The following is a 16,211-nucleotide window of genomic DNA, read 5'->3' as shown; positions in this document are numbered from 1 at the left end:
TATATATATTTTTAACAATTAACACAGAATATTATACTACATTATTTTATTAAGTTATATTTACTATAGTACATCAATATGTATAAATGATACATATTATAATCGCTCTGTTTATAAGAGAAACTAAAATGTATAATAAAAATTTGTAATATTTTATAATGTATATTTTACATTGTTTTATACTGTACAAGAATCATGATAAAGATTTTGTATTCTTTTTAAACTTGAAAATTTTTTCTTAACTCCTCTCAATTGTATGGAGAAGCATATTTCTTCTTACAATCGTTCACCAAAATATTAATCATAAAGAAAAAACGAATTGTTTTATTATTAAACAAACAGCAGTGTAATTGTAGAAAAAAATTACCTTACGATTATTGTTGTAAAATTTTATGAAGATGTTAAAAAATTGCAAATATGAGAGATAAATCCAATAATTCATAGTAATATATTATTTCCTTATATTAATAATTAATATACAATTCTGCACATATATGATTAAGTAATTGGTCAGTTATTTTATTCTCGAGGATTAGTATAATTTATACACATAGTACATCCAAGTACGTATAGAAAGCAACTGTTCAAATTCTAGTTTCCAAATATAAATTATTTTATAAAGATATTTCAAGAAACTTCCTTATGAACCAAATTTTCGTATTACAAGAATCATAATAAAAATAATATATTATTATAAATTATTCGATCTTTTTAACATAAATGGGAATAAATAAATATTTTATTCGATTAAAAGATCTTAAAAATTTTGTCATCTATGAAACAAATACGACTAAAAACGTTGTTATTATTAGAAACATCGTAGTACTATCAAAATTTATACATTTTTAACGGCACCAGATATCTGTTTATGGTAATATTATCATCAATGGTGCCTACATAATAAAGATAATGTATAATTATAAACATATTAAGATAATTTATATTTAAATTACATATAAGAACTATCATTTATTACATAGATGATCTCACATTATTATTCCATAATCTAATCGTAAAGTTCATTTATTCTATATTTGAACTAGTATCACAGTCACTGTTTTATAGTAAAAAGAATGCTTTTAGTGGCCAGCTTTATCTATAACCTGCTAAATTTAAGAATTTGATGTAATCGTCTAACGATAAATACGAAAAGAACTTGATATTTGACTTTTCTTTATAAAGAATACAAAATATTACAAAGTGTTTAATTATTTTCATAATATATCCCTCAATATAATAAAATTTGTACTATGAAAAGAGTTTACTATACCATTTTTCTTATAACTGGTGTTCTGATAATTGATAACAATGCATAATTATGTAAAGATGCAAGATTATTAAAAAATAAATAGAATTTATTGAAAATAATTTCCCACTGATTTAATAAGTAATTCTCAAGTGAAATTTGGTCCGTCTACCCTTAAGTTCAATACTAATGATGTTCCTTCGTATAGTTTGCTTTTTCGTAGTATGAGTTTTTATAAAAGAAGGCTTCTTTGATGAAACAACTCTCCTACAATTCCCCGCTTTAGTCCGTTGTATTGACAAACGAAAACGAAGACTTATGCACATTCTTAAAACGGACATTACAACAATACGATTCAGTTGATCCACGATGACTGATTCGGTAAACTTAGGGGGTTAGGAGAGTAAAGCATGTCCTATTGAGGTGGTCCACCCATTATGCCCATGGGGGGCATACCTTGAATTCCATATGGTGCTTGTGGAGGACCTTGATTTCCAGCCATAGGAGAATGCAATTGCATTGCAGGACTTTGAATCTGCTGTGTTGGTGTTACCTGTCCACCAGCTGGCGATGCAACTATCTATAGGCAGCAGTGTTTGTTTATGCATATTTTATTTTTCAAACACATGAACAGTTATTAAATAAAAGATATCATTATCATTATTATTATTAGTAATATCTCTACTATTAGATTATTACCAATTATTTTATAATAAGTAAATAATTAATATATTGGTATAGTATAATATAAACAAGTATTATAAAATATATTTAAACAAAAGTTTTTAACAGTAATTCAATTTTAACGTAAATTTTACACGTACATTCTAATTTTCTAATTTTTCAGTTAGGTAAAGTATAATAGATTTAATATATGTGACATAGCAATTATAATATTTTATGAAAGACTTTTGTTTTCTGCTGGTAATTAAAAGATTCATGCTCAGGTTAATGTAATCAATGCGCAAATCGTTTTCTCTGATCATATACATGTCTCTTTTAAATTGCAATTTTATGTAGGGAAAGATTATTCTTATTTCACAAAAAATGTTGTAATATTCGATTCTGTAATACAATGAATAACAGTTGATAGGCTTACTACAAATTGTGCAGCAAATCTTTATAATTTTATTCGTATCACAGCCTTTAAAAAAATCTTTATTTAATTTTAGCTTATTCATAATTTTCTTCCTTTTCAAAGCATTCATCTTGAAATTAACATATAGAAGTATAATGTATGCATTTTTAGTTAAATGTAAGCTTGACTTTTCCTTATGTTTATAATTGCTTAAGTTTATATTTACCGACATATAATCTGATAATCGTACCTCTACATGTTGTTCTTTGTTAAAGATAAAAGGCAGTTGCTTCTAAAAGGACTATTGGACAAGTGAAATTTTTAATAAATTGGTATAAATTAAATACATTAATAATTTTAGAAACAAATAAAATCTCATTGAAAAGTGACACATATAATACAATGACTGAATAAATTACTCAATATGATTACAGAATACAACAGAACAAGGTAGTATATATAATAGTACATAATTAGTAGATAGATTTTATATAGAAGTGCTAACAGAAGCTAGCTCTTTTTCTAAAGAAAAGCAAAAATTTGTTACGAATATGTACTAAGTGTCCCTACCAAAGATATGCTATTTTTAGGCTTTCATCGATCTGTAAATGGAAAACGGCGATCTCTAGTCCCCATTTAACGCATGCAGTCAATGAATTTCACTCGAAACAGTAACTCTCCTTAAAAGCATTCGTAAACGTTCATGAACCAATTGCAGGCTTGATTAAATCCTGGTTTAATACTTTGAAAATTAAAAGATTTATCTATTTACCTGAGACATAACAGGAGGCTCTGAAGGAAGAGTCAAATTAGCTAATAAATCTCTAACTGCAGGAAAGAGAGAACACTCAGATTGATTTGCACCATATTCAGCAAATCTTTTTAACTGTAAAGATGCAGCTGCCATTGCAGAAGCTGGACTTGGATCCCTTTTCTCTGCTAATTGTGTCAAATTTGTACTAACATCATAAACTAGCGGTAAAACCAATGACGGTGTTTCTCCTTGATACGGTAATCCAATCCTTGTTATTTGTAACTGTAACACAGACGGATCAAACGTTAATATAACTTTTATTATAACAAATTAATATAGATTATTGAGAATATTGTCATTTTAATATGATAATAGTATTTTAATAAACATCTATGTATGTATACATACAAAGAAAAGGATTTTATTTCTGCAAACTAGTACAGCAGCCATGCCAGTTGGTACAATTGGAGTTCCAGAAGGAGGAATCCTTAAACACCATTGTACATTCCACTTAAGTTGTTGCTGTGCTAATCCAGGTACTAATTCCAATTTCATTATTTGTACAAAATCTTTTAACACATTGAATGGGACATTTAACATTCTACCAAAGCCAGAAAGTGTATTTGGTTTATATGGTGGTGCTGCTGCTCTTGTATCAAAAAATTTTTCTATAATCTGCAAAAGAAGAGGGAATATATAAAAATAGTTTTAAAAATATAAGCGAAAAAGATATTAAAAAAAGAAAGAAAATTTGAATTATGAATTGAATTATGACAATTACTTGTAACTCTTCCAATGACCATTGATCTTTATGTTCCGGAAGTGGTTGCACCTTTATATGAAGAGACTGTAAATGTTGTGGATTTAAACCAACTCGACATTGTAAACTCTCTACCTTAAAGTGTACAACTCCTGGCTCTGTACTATTTACTGCAGTTAACTATAAATAATTTAATATATAACTTTTATAAATTGTGTTGTTCTTTTAAAATATAATATACATAACTAGATAAAATATTCTTATTAAAAAATACTCTTACACAGTCATCAGTTTGTATGAACCGTTGAAATTGTCTGCGCATATAAATGCACCCTAAAAATCTTTCAAGCGGTGAAAGATCGGGACCAGGAAGTCCAGAGGGATGTGGGGAAGGGCAACAAAGTAATTCCAAAGCTTCATGAGTTAGAAGCGTAGGTACAGCACCTGCCCATGAACGCTGTGGAAGTACCCTTGAGATATGGGTACCAGTTTTATGATCAGAAGCTTGTGGACTATGCAGTGCTGCATGTCCTGGACTCTGTGTAGGACGTGCTGGAGATGGTCTAGGTACACTAGGTGATCCTGGCCAATTAGAGGCTGCTGGAGAAGTCATGCTCTGTGAAGATGGAAATGGGCTTCCATCTATATGTCCTAAGTAAATAACCATAAAATCTCACTATATTATGTTTCTAATTCTAATAGAATTTATTACAAAAATGTTATGCACTTATGTCATTTAATTGAAATTAGTGATGTTGTCGTTGTGTTTAATATTTAGGCGCAACATTTAGTGCAACATTTTACAAAACATTTACTTATTTCTATAATATAAATAAAAAGAAATTATTCAACTATTAATTTGTATGACTTATAAATGAAAATTATAAACAATAGGAAGATGAGAGAAACATAATTCATACTACTGGATTACTACTTTTTTTTTAAATAAATATAAATTATTAACAAATGTCATTTTTAATTGTATGATAAAAGCAAAGTTTTACTGAGAAAGATTGTTTATAACGTTATTTCATAATCTAGAAGTTTCTAATAATAAACACTATTAAAAGTGACATGGAAAAAATAATACACTTAATATAACACGCACACACGCGCGCGTGCGCAGAGAGAGAGAGAGAGAGAGAGAACAAGACGGAATGCTAAATAAATTTTGTGTGCGTGTGTGCGTGTGTGCCTGTGTGTTTGTAGTATATATATATACTACATATAATATATATATATATATATATATATAATGAACGATGTATATAATATATATATACTATATATATATATATAGTTCAAATGATACAATGTATCATATCCGAAAACATTGAATAATGTATGGATGATGCAATAAATACTAATACTAATACTAATACTAATACTGCTAATAACTGTTTAAGTGATATGACTTTGAAACGATACATATTGTAGTATTTACATTCTCAATTAAAAATTATTTCTTACCAGTTTGCATAAAGGATCCTGCTGGAGAATGTCCCACTTGAACATTACTACATGGTCCTGGTGAAGATGTTGGCATTAATCCAGCTGGACTAGGAACATGCATCGGGTTTAAAGGACTATTAGCAACTAATCCAGAACCTGGCGAAGGATGTGGTAGCATATTGGGAGTATTTGGTGGTAGTGATGGTGGTGAAGCCAAATTGAAGGAAGTAGCTGGACTACTTCCAAAACTTTGATGTTGACTCGTCTGAAGGAAATTGAAAGTAAAAAGAAAATATCTTGTACCATTTATACAGTATTGAAATGAATACAAAAGCTACCTGCGATATATTAGCAGTATGTGGACTAGCTGGAGTATGAGGGTTACTACCAGAAGGCGGAGTCAAAGGTGGATGAAATCTTAATCCATCTCTTTGTTGTGCAGGTGATTGGGGTCCACTTCTATGATGGCTTAAAAAACCTACATTTCCACTCCCACTACCGCCATCGCTATCCATTGTTACAGGAGAAGGAGGATTGTCATCCTCTGACTGAGATCTCCTGCGGGAAACTGCACTTTCATCCACATATTTGGATAAGAAGGCCTATACAATTAGCAAAAATAAGTAATTAATAGAAAACTAAATTACATAAAATTACATATTATGCATTTTAAGCTGTGAAGTATATTTTTATATAGAATAACTTCTTCGGAGTGAGATATCAAATAGAATTCTACTATTATTCTAATACATATTCTAATATTATTAATATTTTATCATAAATGATTAATATTAAATCTAATACTATTAATACTATTACCTTAAGACCTTGTGTAGGAGTGAACTCATCTACAACGTAACTTCTATCAAAACGGCTGTATGCTCCATCTCGTAAACTTACTAAACCACTTCCTCGTAGACGAAGTTCTAAACAATACATACCCTGATACGCAATTCTGACTAGAGTTACACATTGTGGCATGATAGTGAAAGTTTGTACTGGCACTTGAGGTCTCTATAAAAGGTACAATACAACTTATGGACAATAATAACAAAATATACAATATCTAACAAACAAAAATGAAATAAAACAAATTTCAAGAAAAATAAGTAATATTAAAATCATACCGAATTATAAACACAAAGTTGTGGAATCGTAGGCAATTTACTAATCGATGTAAGGGGTTGAAGTGTTTCATGTAGAATGTGTATAAGTTGGGCCAAATTTCTATGCGTATTCAAATGAGCTTCAAGTTGTTCCTTCATAATTGAATGAGCATTAGTAGTAGTGCTAGTTGGACCTATACATTAATGAAAGCTTTAAATTAGTAAAAATACATTAAATTAATAAAGAATATATAGGATGTTCATGTAATAACAAAAATGATTAATGACGATTTATCTATATTAAGCGTACACAACTAATACAAGAAACTCTGACAATGTTTCAACAGCATTGAGAATTTCTGTATTTCTTATGTTTCATAGTAATGATAAATCATTACATGGTAATCATTATAGTGAACTCAAAGTGACACAATATTTTAGGTAAAACTAATTTTTCTTATGTTGTCATGGAAGATAATAATACGATTCAATGTGTACCATGATGTATCGCTGTTTTTTGTACTATTATAGGTAATTATGTATATGTATCTACAGATATGTAAGGATGAAATAAAAGATTTTTAAATATAGAAAGATAAAAAACAGAGCACATAAAATATGTTAAAAATTCATAATATACCGAAAGAAGTTTATACCAATAAAGGTTAAGATATATTAATAAATTAAGAATCCATTTCAAATGTCTTACATGCGCTAAAAATGTTCTAGTACTAACTTCCTTATTACAAATCTAATATTATTATGAATAAAAATGGTACACTATGGTATTCATTGAATTAATTTGGCCGTTTTCAACGATATTATAAAGAATGCTCTCAAAATATTTGCTGTTGCATTGCCTCTCAATACAGATGACTCTTAACAATAATTTATATATTTCTTATATTACTTATATTATCACAAAAAGGTAAAAGATATATGGATCACTAGAATGAACATCGTGTATAATTGATATAAGATAAAAGGTAATATTTACTTTTTCCAAAAATCAATTTAAATGCTTTATCATTGGTACTCCATTGCACAGTAACAGTAGCTCCACGGTTAGGACCATAAGTAAGAACTAACTTACTATAGTTATATGATTTTATACTAACCATATTGCGTAGATTATATTTTTCTGTAACATAAAAAGCGCAAAAGTTAATGGTTTTAATTACATACAACTTGCAACTCAATATTATTTTCTAATAAAATTACAAGCTATACCCATTTTAAAATATTCTGCTAAACCATGTACAATAGAATAAAGATATACGATTTGAGCCCAATCATTGAGTAACGCATCTACTGTTCGCGAAACCGTATCTGCTGTACCCATTTCATATTGAAAATATACTGGTCTTCGTAATCCTAATACAAATTAAACAGGTTACATATAGATTATTTAAATGTATTATAATATATATGATATTTCTTTAAAGTATTGAACAATATATTACCTTGTTCTTTCGGATGGCTGCTGGATAAAGGGCTACCATAGAATACAAACTCAGCCATCCATGTTTTAGCCATACCTTTGCCTTGAACTCTGATTGAAACACTGAGCAATCTTTTAAGAAGAGCGTACCAAGCACAGCTAGTACTTACACCTGCAAAAGGGGCAGGTAACTGAACCAGTTTTAAAACTAATGCAGTAGCATTTGCTTCTACTTGAAGTCCTTGATGAGCTATATCTCTCCTAGTTAATTCTTGTGCTAATGTTACAAATGGTATCCTTTCATCACAAAGTGCAACCACATGTGCTAACTCCGGGATAAAATATGCAGGTTGTTTGGATCTTCTGTTCTGTAATGTAGTACTGGCATCAGATCTTCCACTGGCTCCTGTACTTCTTCGTTTAAGGCTATTTGTTTCAGAAGTTTCTGTGATATATTAAATATAACTGTTTATTTGTTCTTCTATGAAATGAAAATTTAATAGCATTACTATATTAGTGCATCACAAATTAAAATACTGACCATTATCAACACTGGTGAAAGGACCATGGGTTATGACGAATGTATCAAACTCAATTAAGCTTTGAACTTTCAGATACATTTTCGGAATTTCTGTCTCAATGCTATCATCATGAGGATCGTCTTCTATGGAACTATGCTTTACTACAGCAAGGTAAAACGAGCATTCAATCTCACATGGTGAAGTTTCCTTTTCCTTAAATGCCACTATTAAAATTACTGTAGGATGTCGATGAAGTTGAACAAACATACGATGTCTACTAATCTTTGACATCGGATGATCAGGATGAAGAAGTACTGGCAAACGTTCATGAGATGTTGCTGGGAGATGCTGAAGTGTTTTTTCGCATCGTCGTTGTGTTATCCAAAATCTGTGATATGAAATAGAATAAAATGTATCAAAAAGCAGACAAAGAGAAGGGGGAAAAAATATAATGAAACGAAAATTAAAACAATATTACCTTAGTTCTGATATTAACGTCGGAAGACGAGAATGATCACCATTTAATGCAGCAGTTAATTCAGGAATCAAAGGAACTTCATATTGAGGCACATGACATTGCAACATTCCAGTATGTGTATCAACAGTAACTAATAAATGTTCTGCTCTTAAACAAGGTTGCAAAATTGGAACAGAAAGAATAGCAGGTGAACCGGCTAAAGTACATTCAACATCTTTCAACATTGTTTGCAGTTCTTGCTTCAAATCTAATAATCTACTTCTGGTACGTACATATATTGTATGCACTAACAAACATTCCATTGATAATTGATCTGATCTAATTGCTCTGTCTGCTATTTCACTTTCTTTGCTACCTAAGGATGGAACATGTACTATTGCGAGAGGCCTTGCAGGATCATGTTGGTCAACCTGAACTGTTAATTTATATCCCAGCTCTGATCGAGGATCTTTACTAGTCAGTTCTCTCCAGTAAGAGACAGAAAGACATTTTCCTGGTGTATATTCATCCACGTGAATGTGATCATCCAATCTATCTCGTATTAATCGTAATGTTTGAGAGTAAAGTACTTCTAGCTGTAGTGATTGACAGAAATAGTGCAAAATATGATAAACTTCAGATAATGGATTTGAACTCTCTGCCAATCTTGACTGAACCACCTTGCAATTAAAATTATTTACTTGAATATTGAATAATTAAAAAATAAAGTAAATAATATAATGATTTGTTAAAAAAGATAATACTTGATGTACGTAACGAGTTTGCAATGGATGCACCAAAGCTTTTCCATCTCCTGTTTCTCTGTCTGAAACTAAGATTTCCAATTCTAATAATCTCCAAGGTACTGTTGGACCATCTCCCATTACTGTAAGTGATACTGAAAATTCTTGCTCCACAAGAAATGTTACTCTTCCTGCCTCAATCTTTAAATTGCGCATTTGTGGAAGCAGATTTCCAGTAACTAATCTATGTTGAATGACTTGATTCAATCTCTGCAGGGTAGTTCTTTTCTCTGTTGGTGTAATTGGATCTGGAGGGACAATTCTTTCCTATTGAAAGAATACGTGCCTATTTAAGTAAAGTTTGAAACTGAAACAATTATACTAATCTAAATCTACTACTAAATCTAAGTACACTGAGTATAATTATAAGTATTAATAAATTAAAAATACTCTTATGCATGCTGGTAGACGACTATATGTTCCAGTTGTAAGAACTTCCACTGCGGCCGGAATATGGAAATTAGGTAATCTTGCATGTACTAATGTCTCACGAGCCATTCTTGCTAGCATATCAGCTGTATCAACAAAAAGCAGTGACTGCTTATCCAAAAAGGCCATTATATGCTGTTAAAAAAATTCCTTTTTAGTCCAATAATCATTGAACAACAATAAATTAACTACATCAGAGGCTTAAAACGTTGCAATGAATAAACAAAATATTAATTTTTAGTATACCGCAGATTTATCAACTTTGGAAGCACTGTTAGCCCATTTAACCAATGCTAATAATCGTACATATAGCTGTCTAGTTCTAGCTGAAAAGTTATAAATTTCTATTTTACGTTCCATATCAGTTTTCCGAGGTAATCTGTAAAGATATATTACATTTTGGTTAAAAAGAATATTTATGTATAATAATAATAATAATAATAATAATAATAATAATAATAATAATAATAATATTAATAATATTAATAATAATAATAATAATAATAAGAAGAAGAAGAAGAAGAAGAAGAACAGTTCACTTTTCAGTCTCCCAGCCATGAAAAGAGACTTGGTTTGTAATTGTTATTCTTACTTGTCCTGTACTCTCAACCATACATCCTTCTGATACAGATATTTATACGCTTCTCTTACCAGACTATTTAACTACTAGCTAAATGATTGACCATTTATCTAACTATACTTATTTAACTCTTATTGTTAAATATTCATGTATCATATATATTATGTATATTACTTCCTTTAATTTACATTGAATTATGTTCGAAATATATTGATTTTCATATACACTGAATCTCTACTTTATGCAATATAAAAGTATATGCAAATTTTCTTACAATTCGGCTAAAACTGTGAGTTCATGGTAAGTACGTTGTATGATGAAATCAATGAGCATGCCAAGAGAAATAGAACCACCACGATTTCCTTCCTGTGGGATATTGTTAGTTACAGGCGTTTGATGACCCTCTAGTGGTACTGGAGTCATTTTATATTCTACTATAATTGACAAATCCAAAATTCAAATTAATTAGGATGTAGATATCTATAAATATTAACCTGAATACCAATAATATAATACTTGTATATGATATTGTATATAATATACGTACATTATGATACTATATGTCTGTAGTGTTATTATTAATATTTATTAATTATTTCACATTAACTAATTCCAATATATTGCATCAAAATTGCAAACTGGTTATTTGAAGGTGTAAAAATGATAACAAAATTGATTATTCATTTTCATACTAGTATACCTGTAAACATATATGTAATAAAAATATATCAACAATGAGGGAACAAACACAATAGAAAGAGATTAATATCAAATAAATATATTCTCATCTCCAACATTTACCTTTCGATCATATATACTATAATAATATAATAGTAAGTGAAAGTAGCTACTTTTCAAATATGTCATAAACGTTGGAAAACTAGATAGGATACCCTTTCATGATGGCTCGTTCAAGTTATTTGTATATTTCGATTCGAGTTTACGTTGCATTGCCACCACAAAAGTAAATTAAAATGACAGTTTATTAGCAAAAACATATAAATTTAAATACACCAATAAAAGTTCGAATGAAACATTTTATTAATTTAATTTATCTTACTTATTTATGTACAAAAACAATCTTGAAAATTATTAAAATTTTTTATGAAATTACACATTATAAATTATTTTAAAAGACGTTAATTATTTTCAAAATTAATTTACATTCAAAATTTATAAATTCAAATAATATATAAACATAACTTATCAGAAGATTTAATATTATTATTAACTAAGTATTATTTGTTTATTTCCCATAATTTCATATCAATTTAAAAACATCATTAAAAAAATAACGATGAATAAATAGTATGTGTAAAAGAGGGAAGGATGATTAAAAATCTCTTATAATATAATATACACACATATTGAAAATTAAAAATAAAAAATTATTTGATTATAGCTATAGATAAATGTTTTAATCCTGAAGTCGGCATCAATTCACACGTGCTTATGATTCAATAGTACCAGTAGTACATGTTTAGGCTTACGTATCGTATGTATTTCTAAGCTCATTTGTTATTTCTGAATCGTTTAATTCTGTTGAATTCAACAAAATTTTATTTACGAAATTCCGTAAAAACAAATAGAGATAATGGAAGTATTAAGTGAACCTGTTCGACAAGAATCAATGATGTAAGTAAATATAACCTTAAATTAGGTATTATAAGAAATAGATAAATTTCATAATTTGTTGTTATTATATTTGTAAATTTTTAAAGAAAATCAGAATAAAATGTTTTTAAAATGATGTAACTATTAAGTACTTGTTTTATTTCTAGTAAATAGAAAAACATAACGTCAACAAATTATCTGGAATGCTACCGTATGTGATTAAAATTACGAATAATTACATTTTTAGATTATGTTGCATCTGCGGTATTGGTATTGAACCAAATCCAGCGAATATGTGTGTGGCATGTTTACGAACTCAAGTAGATGTCACTGAGAATATTCCAAAGCAAGCAACAATTTATTTTTGTAAAGGCTGCGAGAGGTAATATAATACAATTTATTTTCCTATTTGTTAATTTTTAAATAAGACGGTAGGAAAAATAAACATAAAGGAAATGATAAGATCTTTCTTATTCAAAATATTGTTTCATCTTTTATTTCTCAACAAAATTATGCAGTTGATATGAAAAGGATATGAAAATTGAAGTTGAGCTTTTAAAAATGTATTATAATTATTCCTATATTGTATATATTCACATTTATAGCCTATATTACTATAAAGTACTGCAGTAATAATATTGCTGTTGTGAACATTCTGTTTATTAAACCTTTTTATATATTTGTTCAATTATCTCTCTGAAACTTACAAGGTAAGGAAAGTTTAATTGTTTTAGGTATCTACAGCCACCTGCGGAATGGATTCATGCGGCATTAGAATCCAGAGAGTTACTAACATTATGTTTAAAAAAGCTAAAAGGTCTGAATCGAGTGAAATTAATTGATGCTGGATTTGTGTGGACAGAACCACATTCTATGAGATTAAAGGTATTTATTATTTAATAGTTTTATTGTGAAAAAATCATTTTATTATTACACTGTATCTTTAGGTAAAAATAACAGTGCAAGCTGAAGTTATGGGGGGAACAGTCTTGCAACAAGTATTTGTAGTTGAATATACAGTAAATCATCAAATGTGTAATGATTGTCATCGAACAGAAGCTAAAGATTATTGGCGTGCATTGGTAAGATTTGTACTATGCGTAAAAGGTATATAGCGTGGTTGTAAAACTGAGAAGAAGCTTTTCAGTGTCAAAACACGTAATTTGCTCAAGTACTTTTAAAGGTGTTATAATATTGATTTAGCTATTTCAAAAATGTGTGCTCTGATCTGTGGTAACTAACAGGCTAATTTTTATCAGTATAGTAATTCTTATTACGCAAGGAATGGCAAATACTTGATGCCATATAGCTTTTATGGACGATTACGAGCAGAATATAATTTGCAAATAACTTTTACAATTCGAAATTTAAATTGCCTCTGAAAAGCAGCTGCTGCCCTAGATGTGATGTCAATGAGTGTACCTTCTTAGGTTTTAATTTACGACCATGCTTATATCGTTCCCACCTGATATATTTTAATTAGCCTTATAATAAGAGCAAGGTAAATTTCACTTGTGGTAATAAAATTATTTTCTCTGTTTACAACTTACACTTTACAAAGGTACAAGTACGACAAAGAGCAACAAATAAAAAGACGTTTTATTATCTAGAGCAATTAATTTTGAAGTACAGAGCACATGAACAAACTTTGGGCATAAAACCTATTCATGGTAAGAAATCTGAATTATTTTATAATATTATTTTTTTAAATATTATTAGAATTATTATTATTAAAATATTATTAGATAAATTATCAAAGAGTTTAAAGTTTCTACTTACTAAATATAATAATCTATTAAATTAATTGCAAACGTTTACAGAGGGTCTAGATTTCTTTTATGCAAATGAAGCATCAGCGCGCAAAATGGTTGATTTTCTTTCAAGTATTATACCTTGTCGCTATGACCATTCTAAAAAACTGATATCGCATGATATTCACAGCAATATCTACAATTATAAAGTTACATACAGGTAAAGATCCTTTACATTAGTAAATTGATATAAAAATACTGGATATGAATGCTTTCATTATTCCTTATTATATAGTTAACCATTAGACTGCTTGTAGTTGATAGCTTGTAGTTATTTATACATTACAATTTTTTAAATACTTTTCTGCCCATTTTTTGCATCTGATACCAGATCGCTTTTCGCCGCTTCGTTTTTTATATTTAGTTCCTGTGTCTATATATCTTTTTCTGATTGCGTAAAGAACTAATCTTTACCAGAGCATCACATGAATAACATGTCAATTTACCTACATGATTCCACCGCTTCTGTTCACTTGGTTTATGCAATAGAACCATTCATAATAACGATCCTCTAATTGTTTTGAACAATGTGTAATCGTAATTTCTGTTATAGTGTGGAAATAGTTCCAATATCAAGAGATAGCATAGTATGTCTTCCAAGAAAATTAAGTCATCAACTCGGAGGGATAAATTCAATTTGTTTAGTATATAAAATTACAAATTTTGTACATTTAATAGATGTATCAACTGGTCAAAGTACGTGTAGTTCTCTAAAATTTGATACCTATTTATCTGATTTCTAAAGTAAAATTTAATTCACAAAAAATACTATTTATTTATTTAGTCGCAGAATTAAGCGCTACACTTTACTGGAGACATACTTTCAACAGCATTTGTGACCCAAAGCAATTAATAGAATACACAGTAATGGATATTGAGCAAATAAAATTCAAGGATAGAAAATTTTTTCCTGGACAGGGAACTATTTCAAATAAGGTATCTATTATGTATCTAATTATAATATTTTCTCTCAAATATAATGTTTACAAGGGAAGGATTCTTCTCGGTCGAGACTAAAATAATATAAAATAACCAAATGGTTATAAAATTACATACGTACTACGAATATTATTAACAAAATTACAAACAAAATTTTAAAACGTCAAAGAAAACTTTCCTTTGTAATATCCCTCGGTAATCGGTACAGATTTATAAATCTTTACTTACAGTCATATCTTTGTTTCTAGCATGTAATAGCAGATGTATGGGTAGTTAGAAGTTGCGATTTGGGACTAACTGAGAACTTAATTCATACACGCACTCACCTTGGCCATATATTAAAACCTGGTGATACTGTCCTAGGGTAATAGAAAAGGATAAAAAAAGATAAAGCGCTAAATAATAAATAATATAATTGACAAAAATTAAAAGATGATTTTATATTTAGGTATGCTCTTAATGATAGTAACATTAACGATGAGAATTTCGAAATGTTGAATAAAGACGTAGTACCAGACGTAATTTTAACCAAAAAAAATTATACACAAGATAGAGCAGCACGTCGCAGAATGAGAGATTGGAAATTAAAACATATGATACAAGATAAAGACAATATGGTCACAGATAATAAGTAAGTTATATAATTTTCTATTTAAAAATAACGACTTTTTTAGATATTTAAAACTAAGTATAAAGTAAAATTATATATTTCCGTTTACTTTTACTTCTTAAATTACATTGAAAAATTAAATTTATAATTATAATCTATTTTAGTGACTACTATGAGTTTTTGGAAGATCTTGAAGAAGATCCAGAAATGAGACAACACATAAATATTTACAAAGATTCTAGGAAATTAATTCCAGTTGATACTAATGAGTTATCTGATCCCAATTGTCCACAAATTACTCTTGAAGAAATGCTTGACGATCTCGCATTTGATGATATCGAAGTTTCTCATGTTTTGTAACAGTACTTTGTATATTATTAATTTGTTTTAATTTATCCTAATAGTGCTTCGCATGTTTAAAGTGTTCATCAGAATAGTTTAGACATAACTATAAATAACCCTAGGGGTTATAAAACATAAGAATATAAAATATAATAGTATTATGAAACAAATAAATTTACTTTATTATTTGTTAGTTTTAGTATTTTTAATATTTAATATTTACTAGTTATATAATATTTACTTGGTGTGTGTGCGCGCGCGCGCGCGT

General features: G+C 28.9%; 2 protein-coding genes across 2 annotated transcripts; one reads left to right on the top strand and one right to left on the bottom strand.

Moving 5' to 3' along the window:
• Positions 1–133: 133 nt before the first annotated feature.
• Positions 134–11,050, bottom strand: LOC117239061 (mediator of RNA polymerase II transcription subunit 14). The gene is made up of 18 exons (XM_033504334.1): positions 10,902–11,050; positions 10,294–10,426; positions 10,009–10,182; positions 9,580–9,885; positions 8,837–9,495; positions 8,379–8,746; positions 7,860–8,282; positions 7,627–7,770; positions 7,394–7,537; positions 6,418–6,590; positions 6,110–6,304; positions 5,629–5,892; positions 5,309–5,555; positions 4,119–4,489; positions 3,860–4,018; positions 3,487–3,753; positions 3,097–3,360; positions 134–1,826 (listed from the first exon to the last, which is right to left on the bottom strand). The coding sequence occupies exons 1-18, from the start codon at positions 11,048–11,050 to the stop codon at positions 1,662–1,664; spliced, it is 4,605 nt and encodes a 1,534-aa protein (XP_033360225.1). The 3' UTR covers positions 134–1,661.
• A 1,027-nt stretch (positions 11,051–12,077) lies between these two features.
• LOC117239112 (60S ribosomal export protein NMD3) lies at positions 12,078–16,132 on the top strand. Its single transcript, XM_033504427.1, has 11 exons — positions 12,078–12,262; positions 12,489–12,623; positions 12,976–13,126; positions 13,189–13,323; positions 13,803–13,911; positions 14,062–14,212; positions 14,606–14,748; positions 14,837–14,988; positions 15,240–15,355; positions 15,440–15,622; positions 15,766–16,132. The coding sequence occupies exons 1-11, from the start codon at positions 12,222–12,224 to the stop codon at positions 15,959–15,961; spliced, it is 1,512 nt and encodes a 503-aa protein (XP_033360318.1). The 5' UTR covers positions 12,078–12,221; the 3' UTR covers positions 15,962–16,132.
• The last annotated feature ends 79 nt before the right edge of the window (positions 16,133–16,211 follow it).

This window comes from Bombus vosnesenskii, unplaced genomic scaffold, assembly GCF_011952255.1.
Source record: "Bombus vosnesenskii isolate JDL3184/JDL3185 unplaced genomic scaffold, Bvos_JDL3184-5_v1.1 scf7180000013883, whole genome shotgun sequence".
NCBI lineage: Eukaryota > Metazoa > Arthropoda > Insecta > Hymenoptera > Apidae > Bombus > Bombus vosnesenskii.
The sequence above is the reverse complement of the archived record's forward strand: the minus strand, read 5'-3'. Positions and strand labels throughout refer to the sequence as shown.

What these genes read in the sequence shown, in the direction of transcription:
- LOC117239061 (XM_033504334.1), bottom strand. Translation starts at nt 11,050, where the DNA reads ATGACTCCAGTACCACTAGAGGGTCATCAAACGCCTGTAACTAACAAT. An exon ending in AGCAGAATATTTTAAAATGG is followed by an intron (nt 7,538 to 7,626) that starts GTATAGCTTGTA and finishes TTTATGTTACAG; the next exon opens with AAAAATATAATCTACGCAAT. An exon ending in GGTCATTGGAAGAGTTACAA is followed by an intron (nt 3,754 to 3,859) that starts GTAATTGTCATA and finishes CTTCTTTTGCAG; the next exon opens with ATTATAGAAAAATTTTTTGA.
- LOC117239112 (XM_033504427.1), top strand. Translation starts at nt 12,222, where the DNA reads ATGGAAGTATTAAGTGAACCTGTTCGACAAGAATCAATGAT. An exon ending in TTTTGTAAAGGCTGCGAGAG is followed by an intron (nt 12,624 to 12,975) that starts GTAATATAATAC and finishes TAATTGTTTTAG; the next exon opens with GTATCTACAGCCACCTGCGG. An exon ending in GGGCATAAAACCTATTCATG is followed by an intron (nt 13,912 to 14,061) that starts GTAAGAAATCTG and finishes AAACGTTTACAG; the next exon opens with AGGGTCTAGATTTCTTTTAT.